Genomic DNA, 15552 nt, shown 5'->3' on the forward strand with positions numbered 1-15552 from the left:
GCATGGGGCCCGCGGGCCACGAGTTTGACATGTTTGCTCTAGAAAGAACAGAAGACATGCAGGCCTTTTGCTTTTGAGAACAACTTTTCTTCACAGTTTTACTTTCCCTCTGTGTGAATTAGGAACACATGGAGGGGACTTACACCGAGGTGTGGTTTGCTCAAGTTCTGAGGTTTCGTGATGACCTAAATTAGATTTAAGTGTGAGGACAGCAACCTTCTTGGAGGTTTGATTACAATGTCATTACAGGCGGCCACAAACAAGCATGGTGTCTGGTGCCAGGGTGAGTGGCTGGGCTGGTTTCTGATCTTTAATCCCGGTGTCCCGCTGGGCCCCGTGGGCAGGGAGGTGAAGCTGGCGGACCCACCTGTTAGACCCTGCGGAGGGAGGGCTCATGGAGAGGCGGCCCCAGCAGAGCTGGGAAGACTTTTGAGGCTGAATGATTAGAACACCTTTCACTTTATTGTGGGTGTTTGCACATATTTATTTTGAAGTCTAACCTTTGTAGTTTCCCCCAGGAAGCCTACTAATATTTTATTTGCAGATTAACACCTGAGCTTTTAGCTTCATATTTGAGAACCTAACTTTTGGCTCAAGTTTTCACTACGTGTTTATACTGGGGCAGGCGATTTCCCTAGGAGAGTGGCCGAGGTGCAGAGACGGTGAAAGCCCTCTCTCCTTGACCTGCTAGGGTTGCCCGGGAAGAGCTGGCGGGCCCAGCACAGAGCAAGCCGGAAAACTCTTCCTGCTGCCCTCTTGCCTGCCCTCGCCCTTTTCTTCTTTCTCACCTTCCACCTACTTTCCTGCTTTGTCATCTTCCTACACATTTCCTCAAAGAAATGCCACAGCTCAGTGCGTTATGTGGCAACATGATGGATGAGCTCTGGTGACGGCAGTGTGCGGAAACTGCCTGCCCTTTGCGGCATTGCCTAGTCTCCCGGGAGAGCCGGGCGCTGAGCTGAGCCCCTGAGGAAGGCCAGGGGCACAGCAGGTGAGCGGAGCAAGGCAGGGCCAGCCCTGGCTGCTACATTTCATACCTCTCCCCTCCCGGGCTTCCCTGTGGTCCGCAGAAACCAGGCGTGTGGAAGTCACTGTAGAATGTTTAATATTGTAAACGACAACAACCACCATCAGAAAGCCCTATGGCTCCTGAGTAAACTTGCAGAACTATCAAGAGCAGGTTCACCTACTGGTGCGTCTTTGTTCCTTCTGTTTTCTAATCTTTAATCCTCCTGACACATCTCCTGACGCTCCCCTACTGTCTTCCAGGGGCACTAGGAGAAAATTCTGCTTCTGTCCACCTTTTGGGTTCCTGGCTTTTTAAATAAATGCTCCTAAACTTCTTTCCTGTTCACTTTTGATCAACATACAGGCAGTGCTAAGCTGTATCTCTTGGGAGGCAGGGATGCTGTGACTGAGACTTCCAGGTTTATTCGACTTTAAAATTATTCCTTGCACTCAAGGCACATCTGTATGTTTATGTATGCCTCTCTTGTTGATGCTTTAGAGCTTGCATGCATTTTCTTGGCCATCTTAGAAATAAAACCTTAATGTTCGTTTGGGGCTAGAACTCGTTTTGTTCTTTTACTTGCTAACTCTTTCATGGATTCTCTTGAGAGGGAAGACAAGCCCCATTGGGTCTCGGTGGCCTGGGTCACTGAGCCTTGGTCTGGGATCCCCACAGGGCACAGGCTCCACAATCCCAAGACCAACAAGAAGACTGATCTGCAGTTCCCAGCACAAAATCCTAAATGGCACATCTCAGCATTGTTCTAAATTATTTACCACGTATATATAATTCGCCTTTTTCTTCAGAATTCAAATATTCTTGGGAGTTATTTTCCTGTCCTGTGGAGGAACTCAGAATCCTCTCTATGTAGTACTACTCCAGATATTATTATTGGCTGTTTATTTCATCACTTACCAGGTAGGGGCTGAGCTTGGATCTTTTAAAAGAAGCAGTGCATCTCCCTCTATCTCTAAATCCCAATCCAGTGTAAGGGCTTCTCCATTTAAAAAGTGATTAAATGCCTGGCCAGTGTGGCTCAGTGGTTGAGTATCGACCTATGAACCAGGGGGTCACAGTTCGATTCCTGGTCAGGGCATGAGCCCGGGTTGTGGGCTCAAACTCCAGTGTGGGACATGCAGGAGACAGCTGACCAATGATTCTCTCTCATCATTGATATTTCTCTCTTTCTCACACTCTCCCTTTCTCTCTCTCTAAAATCAATATCCTATATAATAAAACCCTAATATGCAAATTGACCAAACGGCAGAATGACTGGTTGCTATGACGCACTCTGACCACCAGGGAGCAGACGCTCAACACAGGAGCTGCCCCCTAGTGGTCAGTGCACTCGCACAGGGGGAGCACTGCTCAGCCAGAAGCCGGGCTCACTGCTGGCGAGCGCAGTGGCAGTGGTGGGGAGTGAGCCTAGACCAGCAGGCAGACATCCCCCAAGGGGTCCTGGACTACGAGAGGGTGCAGGCCAGGCTGAGGAACCCTCCTCCCCCCCAGTGCACAAATGTTGTGCACCAGGCCTCTAGTATATGTATAAAGTGCTTAAATGGTGTATGAATTAGCTAATGCATTGTTAAAGAATATTCATTGCATACTATCTGTGACAGCAAAAACAAATAATATTTTAAAGTCCAATGGAAAGGACTGATTAAATAAACTGCAGCACATCTGTGGCATGAAGTATTAGACACTCATTAAAAAATCATATTAAGAAAACATTTAATAACATGAGAAAATGCTCATGATTTATTAGGGAAAAAGTCTAGGCTATAAAAATTCCCATATGATATGCTGTAAATTTGGTAAATATATATATATATATATTTGCACAAAGACAAAGATGAAGGAAATACAAAGAAATGGAAGCACTGATTTTTAACAGGTGTAACTGCAGATTTTTTTTTCTTTATATTTTTCTGTACTTTCCAAATTTTCACCCCCAAACATGGTACTGTTAGGATAAGAGCATTTATTCGTATGTTTATTGGATCCATAAAAATTACAATCATCCGTTCTAATTGATTGCTTTTGCTTCTGCATCAGGTAGGATTATCATGAACCGTGTGGGGGAAGTACAGTCTGCAAAATGGAACACACTCATCTCAGATCTTAGCTTTAGCCCTATAGGTACCAGGTTCATGCAGACCATCTCCCAGGGAGCTGGCATTCGTGTCTCCTCCTGCTTTTCTTAAACCTGGCCTAGGGGAAGAAGGTATTTTCACTTCTCTAAACCCAACCAGTCAGCTTTATTAAACATGCGCTCATCCTGTTACATGCTCCAAATTCACTAATGGCAAGCAGGCCTGACCAACTCCTGTGCTGACACTAAGGGCAGACTGTAGCCCCAGGTTCCAGCTGTGGAGACACATTGTCAGCAGGCAGGGAGGCTCCTGGTGAGGAAACTTGTCCTGAGTGTTTACTGGAAACCAGAGCACTAACCATGAAGCCAGCCCCTGCCTCTGCTTCACGCAGCTCCCTCGCTTCCTGTGGAAAGTGGGGGCACTAGCAGGGTCTCCCCGAGTCATCAACCTTTTCAAGGTGCTGGGCTGGGGTGTGAGTGGGTTTTTCAGATGGGATTTTGGGTCTCACAGCAGTAAACATGGTTAACCAGCTGGAAAAGCCCAGCTGGTGGGGGCAGATTTAGAGAGTGGAGGTGGGGAAGGAAGCATCAATGGCAAAAATCAATAATTTACAGGAGCTATAACTTGAGAAAAGGCCAACTTTGAGGTATGAACATTTAGTATGGTAAGAGGGTCGTATATTACAGGGTAAAGGAAATATTAGTCCATGAAAAGTCTACCCTATTGATTTCAGACACGTACAGAGCAAGGGTAACCTCAGGCATTGACAGACACGAATCCATCCTCCCCTGAAGGAAGACACAGTGGCTTTTCAGAGGGTCTTATACCCTACACACCCGCACATTGCACCCAACTCCCATCAGACTCTCCTCTCCACAGAGCCAGTCCTTCCAAAAAGGTCTTGTCTGCAGAGAGTTTTGGAAACATGCAAACAAGCCCATTATTCTCACTGTATAATCGACAGGGACAGTGAGTCCCGATGGAATGAAACAGTGGACAAGTTTTGGCTAGGACAGCGAGGCAGCCTCACCTGGGGCAGGAACCCCAAATCTCTCTCTAGAGCCCCGCACAGCACCAGGCACGCGGAATGCTGGAGCGATAGCATTACCTAACATGTACTGCTCACATTGCCCTGTACGCACCACTCATATCAGCTCTATGAGGCAGATGTGAGTATTACTTCATTTTAGACATGAAAAAACAGTGGATCAGTGTATCGCTCAGGGTCACCCAGACAGTAACCGGCAGAGCCAGGACTGAAACCAGGCCACGTGGCTCTCAGGTCTGTTCTGAACCTTACGCTCTGTCCTCTCCTTCAATGGGTACTTGTTGATTTACTGAGCACAGTTGTATGGCAGGCTGTGGGGGAACACAAGCTGAGGGACTCGGTAGAGGCTGGGGACAGAAGGAGATGGTAAGAGAGACAGGCAGGGGCTGGAAGCACTGTGACATTGCAGCCTCGCACCACAGTGTCTGCCAGCTCATCCTCCGCTCTCTCTCCTGCTCCCTCTGACAGAGCCTGTGGGATTGGGAGCAGCAGGTGTGAATCCTGACAGGAGGTGTTCCTTACTGTTTCCTCTACTCCTCTTACAGTTCAAGGTCGGGTCTCCCAAGAGCAGGGGGCAGGTGGTCACGGGAGGAAAGGATAGAGCCTGTGTGGTGTTTGCCCTTTAAGGATGTGGTCCTATTTCCTGGTGGGGATTTTTCTTTTTCTTTCTCACCTTGTTTAATACATTCGTATGTATTCTTAGCTCACGTGCTTACCTGCCTAAAACAGTGATTTTCAACCTTTTTCATCTCATGGCATATGTAAACTAATTACTAAAATTCTGCAGTACACTAAAAAATATATGTTTTGCAGATCTGACAAAAATAGGTATAACCTTGATTCATTCATGTTGTGTTGGCTGTTGTCTTTTCATTCTCTCTTTTCCTTCCTTCCTTCCTTCCTTCCTTCCTTCCTTCCTTCCTTCCCCCCACTCCCATATCCCTCCTGTATATAAACTTGCTTCACAGTTGTAAGTTTAACACTGAGAAATCAAGGACACTGAGAAAGCCAGGTATTGAATATTGGAAAAATCCTCACACACCGGTTGTAAATCACTGGACTACAGGATGAAAGCCACATTTAAAACTGGGCAAAACACTGCACTTGCGGGTTCTGCCACACACACCATTAAAATGCGTGGCTGACAGGAGCTTGCTGCTGCTGCTGCGTGCTAAAGCTGAAGAATGCTCCTCACACAGCATTTCTCCCGCTCACGCCTCACATCTTGACTCCGCCAGGTTTAAAGACATCTCTCATGGAGGCAAAATGAAAAACTGAAATCTTTTCTCTTTTGTGTGCTTATTGTGGGGCGGAAAGGGTGTTTAATTGACAGTGGTAACCTTCCTCATCACAGATTAACGCTCTTTACAGACTGCAAGTGATTTCTCTGACCGCAGTGTGTGGCCTGAACGTGCAAGTAGCGAGTATGGCAGTGATGGCGAACCTTTTGAGCTCGGCGTGTCAGCATTTTGAAAAACCCTAACTTAACTCTGGTGCCGTGTCACATATAGAAATTTTTTGATATCTGCAACCATAGTAAAACAAAGATTTATATTTTTGATATTTATTTTATATATTTAAATGCCATTTAACAAAGAAAAATCAACCAAAAAAATGAGTTCGCATGTCACCTCTGACACGTGTGTCATAGGTTCGCCATCACTGGAGTATGGGGTGGCAGCTCTCCTGCAGGAGAAACAGGGCGGGAGGAGAGAGAATTCACGGGAATCTCTTAGACCAGACTGGCCTGTACATTGAAGGCTGAGGCTGCCACTTCACCTGATTCCTCCCACTGGTTCCTACATTCCTCGTGTCCTCTCCCTTCCCCTCCACTTTTGCACCAAACATACACACGTTAGGATCACAGAGGGAGGTGCCTCTGGGAGGAAGGTCACCAAAAAAGATGCCAGATGGGGACTTTATCTTTTTTTAATTTAAGATTTTGATATCCATTATGCATAATTTCCAGGGACCAGGCTACGTATTCAGCACTTCTGGGGATTGGAATTTTGCTCAGTGATGGAGATGAAACAACAACACATAGCTTTGCTTCTAAGGAAAAAAATTGGATCTGGAATAACTGAACTCAGGAACTGTGGTAAAGGCTAGTTTTAAACTTGGGTCCACCTAAAAGGTTGAACCACCCACTGTCATTAATATGTCCAGTTCCACATACAAAGAAAGCCCTGTGTAAAATCAGAGAATGCAGTCCTCTTGCAAGCAAGGCCTTTGCGGCTGATCTCAGTGTCTGGCTCTCACGGTTTTGGCTTAGTCTTCCCCTTTTCTTATGGGCACTGGCTTCCAAAAGATCTGTCATGTGGGGACAAAGGTGGGCCTCCTGAGGGTGCCTCTGTGTGGGGACCTCAAAAACACCAAACAAGGTGGTCAGATACTGTGGTTGCTCAATAAAATGTAAAAAAAATAAAAAAGCAACAGTAACTGACCAAATCTAGATTAGCTGGCATCCTGTAAGCTTCCCAACTCTCTAGCCAGCGGTTCTCAACCTGTGGGTCACGACCCCTTTGGCGGTCTAAGGACCCCTTCACAGGGGTCGCCTAAGACCATCCTGCATATCAGATATTAACATTACGATTCATAACAGTAGCAACATTACAGTTATGAAGTAGCAACGGAAATAATTTTATGGTTGGGTCACAACATGAGGAACTGTATTTAAAGGGCCAGAAGGTTGAGAACCATTGCTCTAGACTAGGGCAAAGGTTGTTTGTAAATTGCAGGACTCAACATGTCATGTAGAGGCTCCCTCCAGGACAACTAATGGATTCCACAAGTGAGCATCTGCCACACTGATGTTCTGAATGCTAACGACTCTGTGAGTCTGAAGCTGCCTGCCAGACTTCATGGCACAGTGATTGACACACAGAATGCCCCGGAAACAAATGTGAGAGATGCAGACTGAGATTTATGAGCATATTAATTACAGAATTGTTTATAATAGTTAAAAAATGGGAAGTTAAATGCGTAACACATAGGTGAGTAGTTCTATTATTTCATATCTACATTATTCAGCTATTAAGAATCATGTCTTCGAGGAACATTTGGTGACAAGGAAAAAACTTATGATATAATGAGAAATCAAAAAGGTACAAACTTGAAGACAATGGTAATATTTATTTATTCATTTATTTATGGCTTTTCCCTCTGGTCATATACATGCACATGGCAGAAACGAACTAAAATAAAATAATCATAGTGGTTATCTTCGAGTAATGAGAAACTAAATTACTTTTCTTTATCTCTGTATTCTTTTCTGTAATTTTTTAAGTTTCATACAAAGTTTTCCTTTCTACTTGTACAATAGTATAGTTTTTAAAAACCAATTGTCAACTCTCACAAGAATACCCAGCTATTCTGGCACCAATCTACTGTATAATTATTATTAATAAATGATAATATAGTGAATCCCTATCCTCATCTGTGAATAATTATGCACACAAAAAACATCTATTTGTCTCAGTCAATAACCTCTGGGCCAGAGGCTTTAAGCCTTAAGATCTGCATTAAAATGTATCTTGTCAAAGTACTGCCTACTATTAGTATACTAAATACTGTTGAGTACATACCCTGGGCCAAGTGTTTATCTATGTGCATTCATTTAACACACTTAAGGATGAGGAAGGTGAAGTTCAAAAAAGATCATATAACTTGCCATGGTCATAAGGCTGTTTAGTGATCAAAATAGATTCAAACCCTCTCCTCTCAGTCTGGTTTGAAAGCCTTGTCTCATTCAACCACCACAGGGCTGGTGGAAACTTCAGATGACACTGAGACTTCATTTCAGACATTTAAAAATATCCTCACACAATATTTTGGTAGCATTCCCAGTGTGTGGCCCAAATAAGTGATTTTTGTTTCTTTTCTTTCACATAACCCTAGAGGAGGTGCTAGGAAAACTGTGCAAAGGAGACAACATTACAGACAAGTAAAAGGACACATGAACAATTCACCTACTGGGAACCCCTGAGAAAACAGGTTGTAAATGTAGCCCGGGCCTCTGAGGCAGAGACTGGCAGGTGCTGCTGGTTCTGCGGCTCCACAAGCATCTCACCTGCCATTGGTCAAGGTGCTGCTCCTCCCTCCTACCAGACCTGAACCCCATCTCTCAGCAGTCAGGTCTTTGGGTTGGTTACAAAGCCCAGATCATGGACCCAAAAGAACTATTTTTAAAATCTAAAAATGTTCCTTTAAAAAGGCCAAAGCCCTCAAAGATGATCTCCTTTAACTTTTCCCATCTATGTATATAAAAGCCTAAGTGACCGTCCGACCGGTAACTATGATGCACAATGACCACCAGGGGGCAGATGCTCCAACCGATAGCTATGATGTGCACTGACCACCAGGGGGCAGATGCTCAATGCAGCAGCTGCCGAGCTGCAGTGACTTGGCAGCTGCAGTTACTTGGCAGCTGTGGTTCTTGGGTGACACACCCGGAACCAGAGAGGAGGGAGTCCGATTCGGGGGTGGGTCACCCAAGAACTGCCCTCACGCAATCCAGGACCCCTTGGGGGATATCGGAAAGCCAGTTTTCGGCCCGATCCCCATAGGCCAGGCCAAGGGATTCATGCACCAGGCCTCTAGTTTAATAATAAATGCCTTTCAACATTCCTCAAAACAGAGCCTCAGGGCTAGATATGTGTCATCTAATTTAATTCAACCAGCAGACAAGATTATAGTGGTAACAACATCCTACTCAGGTAGAACCTCACAATGACCAGATGCTTCCACATCCATTAGCTCCTTTGCTTTCACACTAAGCCTCAAGGAAGGAAAGACAGGCAATATTACCTACATTTTACAGACCGAGGAGTTAAGGCAGACTGCCACTTTCTCTGGCCCATTGGATTACCCAGCAGCTTCCTTGGAAAGCACAGAGAGCCTGGCTCGGGGGAGTGCATACCAAGCTGGGGTTGAGAATATGGCAGCAGTGTGTCCCTGAAGCCAGGATCCTGAAGAAGATTTTTAGGGTAAGAATGGGGGTAATGAAACACTGAGGTGGGAAGACATCTCTACTAAGGTCACAGTGTTTCCTGTGGGGATCTCTGAATGAATGGCTTCCTCCTCACGCTTCCTATTTTCTCAGTTCTATTCATTCTTCAAAGTCAAACACAAATGCCACAGACCCATGAAGCATCCTTCATTATGCAGCACAAAGAAACCTCAGTACTAACACCTTAAGGTTTTCATGTTCTTCACCTCATTACTATATCATGATACGTTTTTGAGGTTTTGTCATTCATTTCACAAATGCGGAAAAGGAAGCTCAGAGATTTAAGTAACTTGTCAAATTGACACAGGTAACAAGCAGCAAAGTCCGAATTTCAAACTACATCATGTCATAGTAGCCTCACCTTCCTGTACACTTATCCCATCTTATATATTGCCCATGTGTTCCTTAACTCCTCAACTACTTCACAAGTTCTTTGAGGGCAGACAGCAAGCCTTACAATTCCTTTTGTTTAAAAAAATGTTTAATCCTCACCTGAGAGTGTGTGTGTGTGTGTGTGTGTGTGTGGATATATATAGAGAGAGAGTGGAGGGGAGGGAGGGAAGGAGGGGGAGAGAGATAGAGATAGATAGAGATAGAGATATAGAGATAGATAGATATTGATGTGAGAGAGACACATAGATATGTTGCCTCTTCCACGTGCCCTGACTGGGGCCGGGGATCTAACCTGCAACCCAGGTATATGCCCTTGACCGGGAATTGAACCCAAAGACCTTCGATGTGCAAGGCAACTCTCTAACCACTGAGCACACCAGCCAGGGACTAACAATTCTTTGTAAACTACTCCCTCCCCAGCACCTAGCAGAGCTCCATGTACACAGTTAGGTCTCAATAAGCATCACATGTTAACTATCTGTTTGGTGGGAACAGTAATTAATAAGAGGGAATTTCTGGTACTCTGCATGTCAGGCTTTCTGCTGTATAAAATTAAAATAAGAGGAAACATGAAATGAATCATTTCTCCCAGCTCTAGCTAATCAGGCATTGATTACCATGTCTGATTCTGTGGTTTGTGAAAATAACTGCTTAGTAAGCATTTTCTGTGATGAGGGTAATCAGATACATACAGATATCAGAGATATTTTTAAAAAGACAAAAAACAACAACAAAAAAAAACCAAGACCATCAAACATATGGAGAGACAATGACCTACATGGTATAATATTGCACCTGAAACTGAAGAACTTCCAAGGCAAAGAGAACACTTGATAATTTGGGGCAATTTAAGGAACACTAAGAGAGGCAGTCAGGCTGCTAACTGGGGCCTTGTACCATGATGCCTGTATCAAGAAGACAGATGCATCGTGCTACAGTTGTGGGTCTGACACAGAAGAGGGGGACACTTTTCCGGGCTTTTATGGGAGAAACGGTTTGCCTTGATACCTCCTCAACATAGCGATCATTTCATTACCATCTGCATTGACAGGCAAATTGAATAAATATACATGCAATGTCTTACTTACTAACCTGTTGGGTCTCATTCCATCTGGCCTCCCAACACATCATTAGTTTATAGCTTTGGAAATATAAAGGGCTCAAACAAATTCATTGAGATTAGAATTTTTATGGTAGAGATTAGGTCAGGTACTTCTACGTTGGCATCCTGTAACCTGAGCTACCAATAGCAGTGCCTATCTACTATATTTGATTGTCAAAGCAAGGACAGTGATCTTAATAAGCCACGGAGAGGCAGGAGTTCTGATTTCCTTTGTGTTATAAATACAATGCCACATTCCCATGAGCATTCAACCAACATCAATTAAGAAAGAAGAACAAATACCAGGTTTAGGGTACCTACATTTGTATCCTCATGGCTGTGGCCATTGGTCTCCACGAATTCCTTGGTACCTTTTAACTGCAAATTTAAAAAAAAACACCAAGTGAATAAGCAAGCATATCTATTAAGTGTATATCATCTTATTAACTCTGGTTAGTCTGAGGTTGCACTTTATAAAACTTCCAAGGAGGAAAAACACAGACGGGCCCATAATTCTAATGAGTCTTCCTGAAACCAGTTTGAGACCAATATTTTATGAAACTTGATGGCTGGCAAAAATAAATGGATCTTGTTCATTATTTTTTAAATAACAAGATTTGAAAGCAATTCCATAGGCATAAAATGTACAAAAATTGGTTCTTAAGAATAAAAAATGATTTCATTTTCCAGTTGCATTGCTATTAATTTAAGCCCTGCAGTGCTTGCAAGCTGCCACCAGCCAAATGATGTGATAGTAACGGTGACTGGTGAAGGGTGGTTGGTTGAATAGGCCACGGAGCTACTGTCATGTCCTCTGTGAACATGTTTCAATGGCTGACATGGTGTCTGGAGGCCTAAAAGAAGATGGTCTGCTTCTTTTCGTAAAGGAAGAACTGGGAAGACAGCTCCTTGGTCACCAAGGCATTAGCAGAAAAGCTATTTTGGACAGTGAACATTTGAAAACACTACTCCCTAGACTCTCTCTCTCAGAGGATTATGAGAAATCAGCTGTTACCAGAGTTCTGGAACCTTTAATTGGCATTTTATCCCAGCCTGACTCAAAGCAGACATATGGAGGCAGAGAGCAAGGGCAAAGGGTGAGCAGGCCTTGCAGCTGTTGCCAGGATTTCTTCCTGGCTTATTATGCTTCGAAGCAGCACCTTCTGTGCCATTTTTAATGCCTGAAATAAAGAATTCATGGTGAGAAATAAATGCTTACAGTTTGAAGGAAAATAAATGCATATATACCATCCATGTGCTTGATTCGAACACTGGTTTTCATGGCTATTTGTATACATTAAAATGAAAGCTTCATTATATTTTTAAGGCAATCTCAAACTCCAAGCAAGGAAGACATATGTTCTTTGTGCCAAGAGAGGGGCTTTGCCAAAGCAATGGCGACTGGAAGACAGTGAGTGTGGGGCAGCTGGTTATGGCTCATGCCCACATCTCTCCCATTTACGAAAAAAAACTGCTCACGATGCTTCAGGGCCACATCATTGATGTTTGTACATATAACAAGTATAAGGGAGCGTGGGCAATGGGTGACATATATAAAAAGAAAAGGGCACGCAGTGATAAAGTACCATCTATTATCAGGGGGCACAAAAGGACTTTAAAAAGCCCTCTACATTTTCCTATCTTAAGTTTTCTTATTGTAGGTGTTCCTCACCTTCCTCCTCTTAGTCAACTCTCTTTGCTCATCCCACCTTAGGGCTGTAACTTGTGCCACTATTGGAGTGGAGTTAGCTCAGAGTGTTTTGTTATCTTCAGCAGAAGTACAGGACTGTGCTGTTAAAGTGCTTCACCTTTGCAAGCTTAATGACATAAATGTGCCCTTCTCCCCTTTAAGTCAATTCCATCTTCCTCCTCCGTGTTCTCATTATCTCTGCCCTAGCTTCGTCCACTACGCATTTGCTCTCATGTCTCCCTGTTCACCAGCATTGCCGCTCCCCTACTCTCCTCTGCCAGGACTGACGACCAAAGGTCATGCCTCCCTCCTGCAGGTTCCCCTCTCCTGACACCTGAAGCCCTTGCTGGCCTGCTCCTTGGTGTATGAGTCTTGCTAACAAGACTCCCTGTTCTCCTCGCTGTTCCCTCCTCCAGATGGAGGGATCCAACATCCTGTCTCATGGGACTTGGGTCTTTTGAACAAGCTCCAGGTATTAAGCCAGTGGGGCCTGGAGGAACCTGGAGACACTTCATCTTAGCAAACAAGGAACTCAAGGAATGAGCCTGCCTTCCCTGGAGGGGTGGGGCCGCTGGTGGTAAGGTGCCCTTATAACCTAGTCTTTCTTTTCAGGGTTCCCAACAAGTGGCAGTCACTTTGAATAGCAAAATTCCAAGTGTCTGGGAAGGGTCTCTCTCTCTCTCTCTCTCTCTCTCTCTCTCTGTTTGTGTGTGTGTGTGCACGCAAAAGCAAGACTCCAGACCCAAACAATTAAAAGCTCTAGCAGTGAGGCCATTTATCTAGGTCCTATCTATGCAGGCACTGAAAAGGTGTTCATACATGTAGTTACCCTACACAAGTCCAAAGAAAGTCTTAGAAGGCAATGCTCATGGAGGTACACGTGCATTTTAAGTGTATGTCTCTGGGAGGGGTGGGTGGCTGCAAGATGAAAGGAACATGCCCACTGCATGCCACCATCAGCAGGGGTGACAGGGGCACCAGGAGAGGGGCTGTCAAGAAAACAGGTGGTGGTAGGGGTAGCACCCAATGCATTTGGCTGCTGTGGGCCTGCTTAGATTTAAATATTCTCAGTGCCTTTGCTTAAAAAGAGCCACCCCATTTAAATAGTACAGCAGATTTAAAAATGCGTTCTTTCCAGTAGTATTTCCTAGGTTTCTAATGATGTTAGTGGCTCTGAATCTTCTCCGCATTCCCATCAATTTCTTAAGTAATGGAGAGTGAACTGTGATGCCTCACCAGTGACTGTGTCTGTGCTTTAACGATGCAAATCCTACAAGAATAAAGCAATACTCTCTGCAAAACCGGGGTTCAGACTTCAAATCACATAAAGGATTTGAGTCACTCAGGGAGGGACCCCACATGTGCAAGCACAGGAGTATAAACCACAAAGGTGAGAATTGTCTGTTTGATTGGGAGCAAGTTTGAACCAAATCAGCTCCACTTGGCTGGGAGTCTTAACACTGCAAAGGCAGAAAGGTCCATGACTGCAGGTCTCCAAGACAGTCGCATGTGAATTTAGCAAACAGTATTTTTCAGCTCCATCTAACTTATCCAAAATTGTACAAACTTAGCCTCAGTCTAAGTTACTTAATCTATACTAATAATAAAAGAGTATGCAAACTGTCTGGGATGCCGTCACAATAACAGTAATGACCGAACAGCAGGCTGCGTGGGGCGACAAGACCAGCAGGGGGGTTAGTGAGGGATGATCAAACGACTGAACAGCAGGCTGCGTGGGATGACCAGGCTGGCAGGGGGACAGTTGTGGGGGACCAGGCCAGCAGGGGAGGGCAGTTGGGGGGGACCAGGCTGGCAGGGGGTTAGGTAAGGGGAGATCAGGCTGGCAGGGGGGCAGTTGAGGGTGACCCGGCTGGACGGGGGATTCAGCTGGGGGTGACCAGGCCAGCATGGGGAGTTGGGGGCGACCAGGCTGGCAGGGGGTCAGTAAGGGGTAACCAGGCTGGCAGGGGGGGGGTCAGTTAGGGGCGACCAGGCCAGCAGAGGGGGACAGTTGGGGGCGATCAGGCCAGCAGAGGGAGGTGGTTAGGGGTGATCAGGCTGGCAGGGGTGGCAGTTAAGGGTGATCAGGCAGGCAGGTGAGCAGTTAGGAGCCAGCGATCCCAGATTGTGAGAGAGAGATGTCTGACTGCTGGTTTAGGCCTGATCCCAGGGATCAGCAGTTGGACACCCCCCGAGGCATCCCAGATTGGAGAGGGTGCAGGCTGGGCTGAGGGAAACCCTCCCTTATGCACAAATTTGTGCACCAGGCCTCTAGTATTATATCTATAATAATCTATAATAATAAAAACATATTATGCTAATTAGACCAGACATCCTTCCGTCCTTTTGGAAGAAGCTGCGGTAGTGGAGGCTGAGGCAGAGGTGGCCGCCGAGGCGGCGGGGGCTGAGCCCCTTGCACAAATTTCATGTATCTGGCCTCTAGTCTACACTAATAAAAGAGAAACATGCAAATTGGTGTCACTTTGCTATGCCCACCAGCCAATCAGATGAGTATGCAAATTAACCCAACAAAGATGGTGGGTTAATTTGCATACGCAGGCGTGGCATGAAGACTGAAGACTGAAGAGTCTTGGAGCAGCGCAGAAGCCAAGACTTGCTGCGGCCAGAGAGGGAGAAGCCTAGCCTCAAGGCTTGGCTTCTCTGCTGTGGCCGGACCAAAGGCCTGGGTCCCAGGTCCGGAAAACCAGTGCCAGCAGCCAGGGGAAGGAAGGTCTATTGCACGAATCTTTGTGCAACAGGCTTCTAGTATTAATTATAAAAGAGAATGATTTGTGTTACAAAGCATTTTCCTCCAAAGCTAGAGAAGCTTATAAAGTGTCCAACACCTTCACTTTTCCCTCACAAATCACTTATACTTTTAGGGGAAAGTAACTAAAATTATATTTTCTTGACCTCAAACCAGTAAAAATAAACATTTGTAAAGTGACTGAGTCACGGCTGAGTAGGGTCACACTCTTCCAACTTCATATTTAAAAAATGTCACTTTTGCAGTTACTTATATTATACAAATAATGTTTTCATAGATCACTGTAAGTTAAAAATTTAAAACGACTGAAATTTGTTTAGGGTTGGAGTTACTCTGTGTGAGCTCCCCAGTTACATGTATTACGTCGCGGGCAGCAAGTGCAGGCCCAGACTAGGGAAGCATTCCAACAGCTCCTCCCCCACTCGCACCCCCACCCCCGCTC

The 15552-nt window shown here is 45.1% G+C and overlaps 1 protein-coding gene across 1 annotated transcript in view; it reads right to left on the reverse strand.

The window, feature by feature from the left end:
* ENOX1 (ecto-NOX disulfide-thiol exchanger 1) overlaps window positions 1-15552 on the reverse strand; it is a 271625-nt gene that overhangs the window by 44262 nt on the left and 211811 nt on the right. Inside the window, exon 13 of the mRNA XM_006752974.2 lies at window positions 10975-11031. Within this exon, the coding sequence (XP_006753037.1) occupies window positions 10975-11031 (57 nt within the window). The remainder of the gene's footprint in view (window positions 1-10974; window positions 11032-15552) is intronic.

The sequence above is a fragment of the Myotis davidii genome, unplaced genomic scaffold (assembly GCF_000327345.1).
Source record: "Myotis davidii unplaced genomic scaffold, ASM32734v1 scaffold70, whole genome shotgun sequence".
Lineage (NCBI taxonomy): Eukaryota > Metazoa > Chordata > Mammalia > Chiroptera > Vespertilionidae > Myotis > Myotis davidii.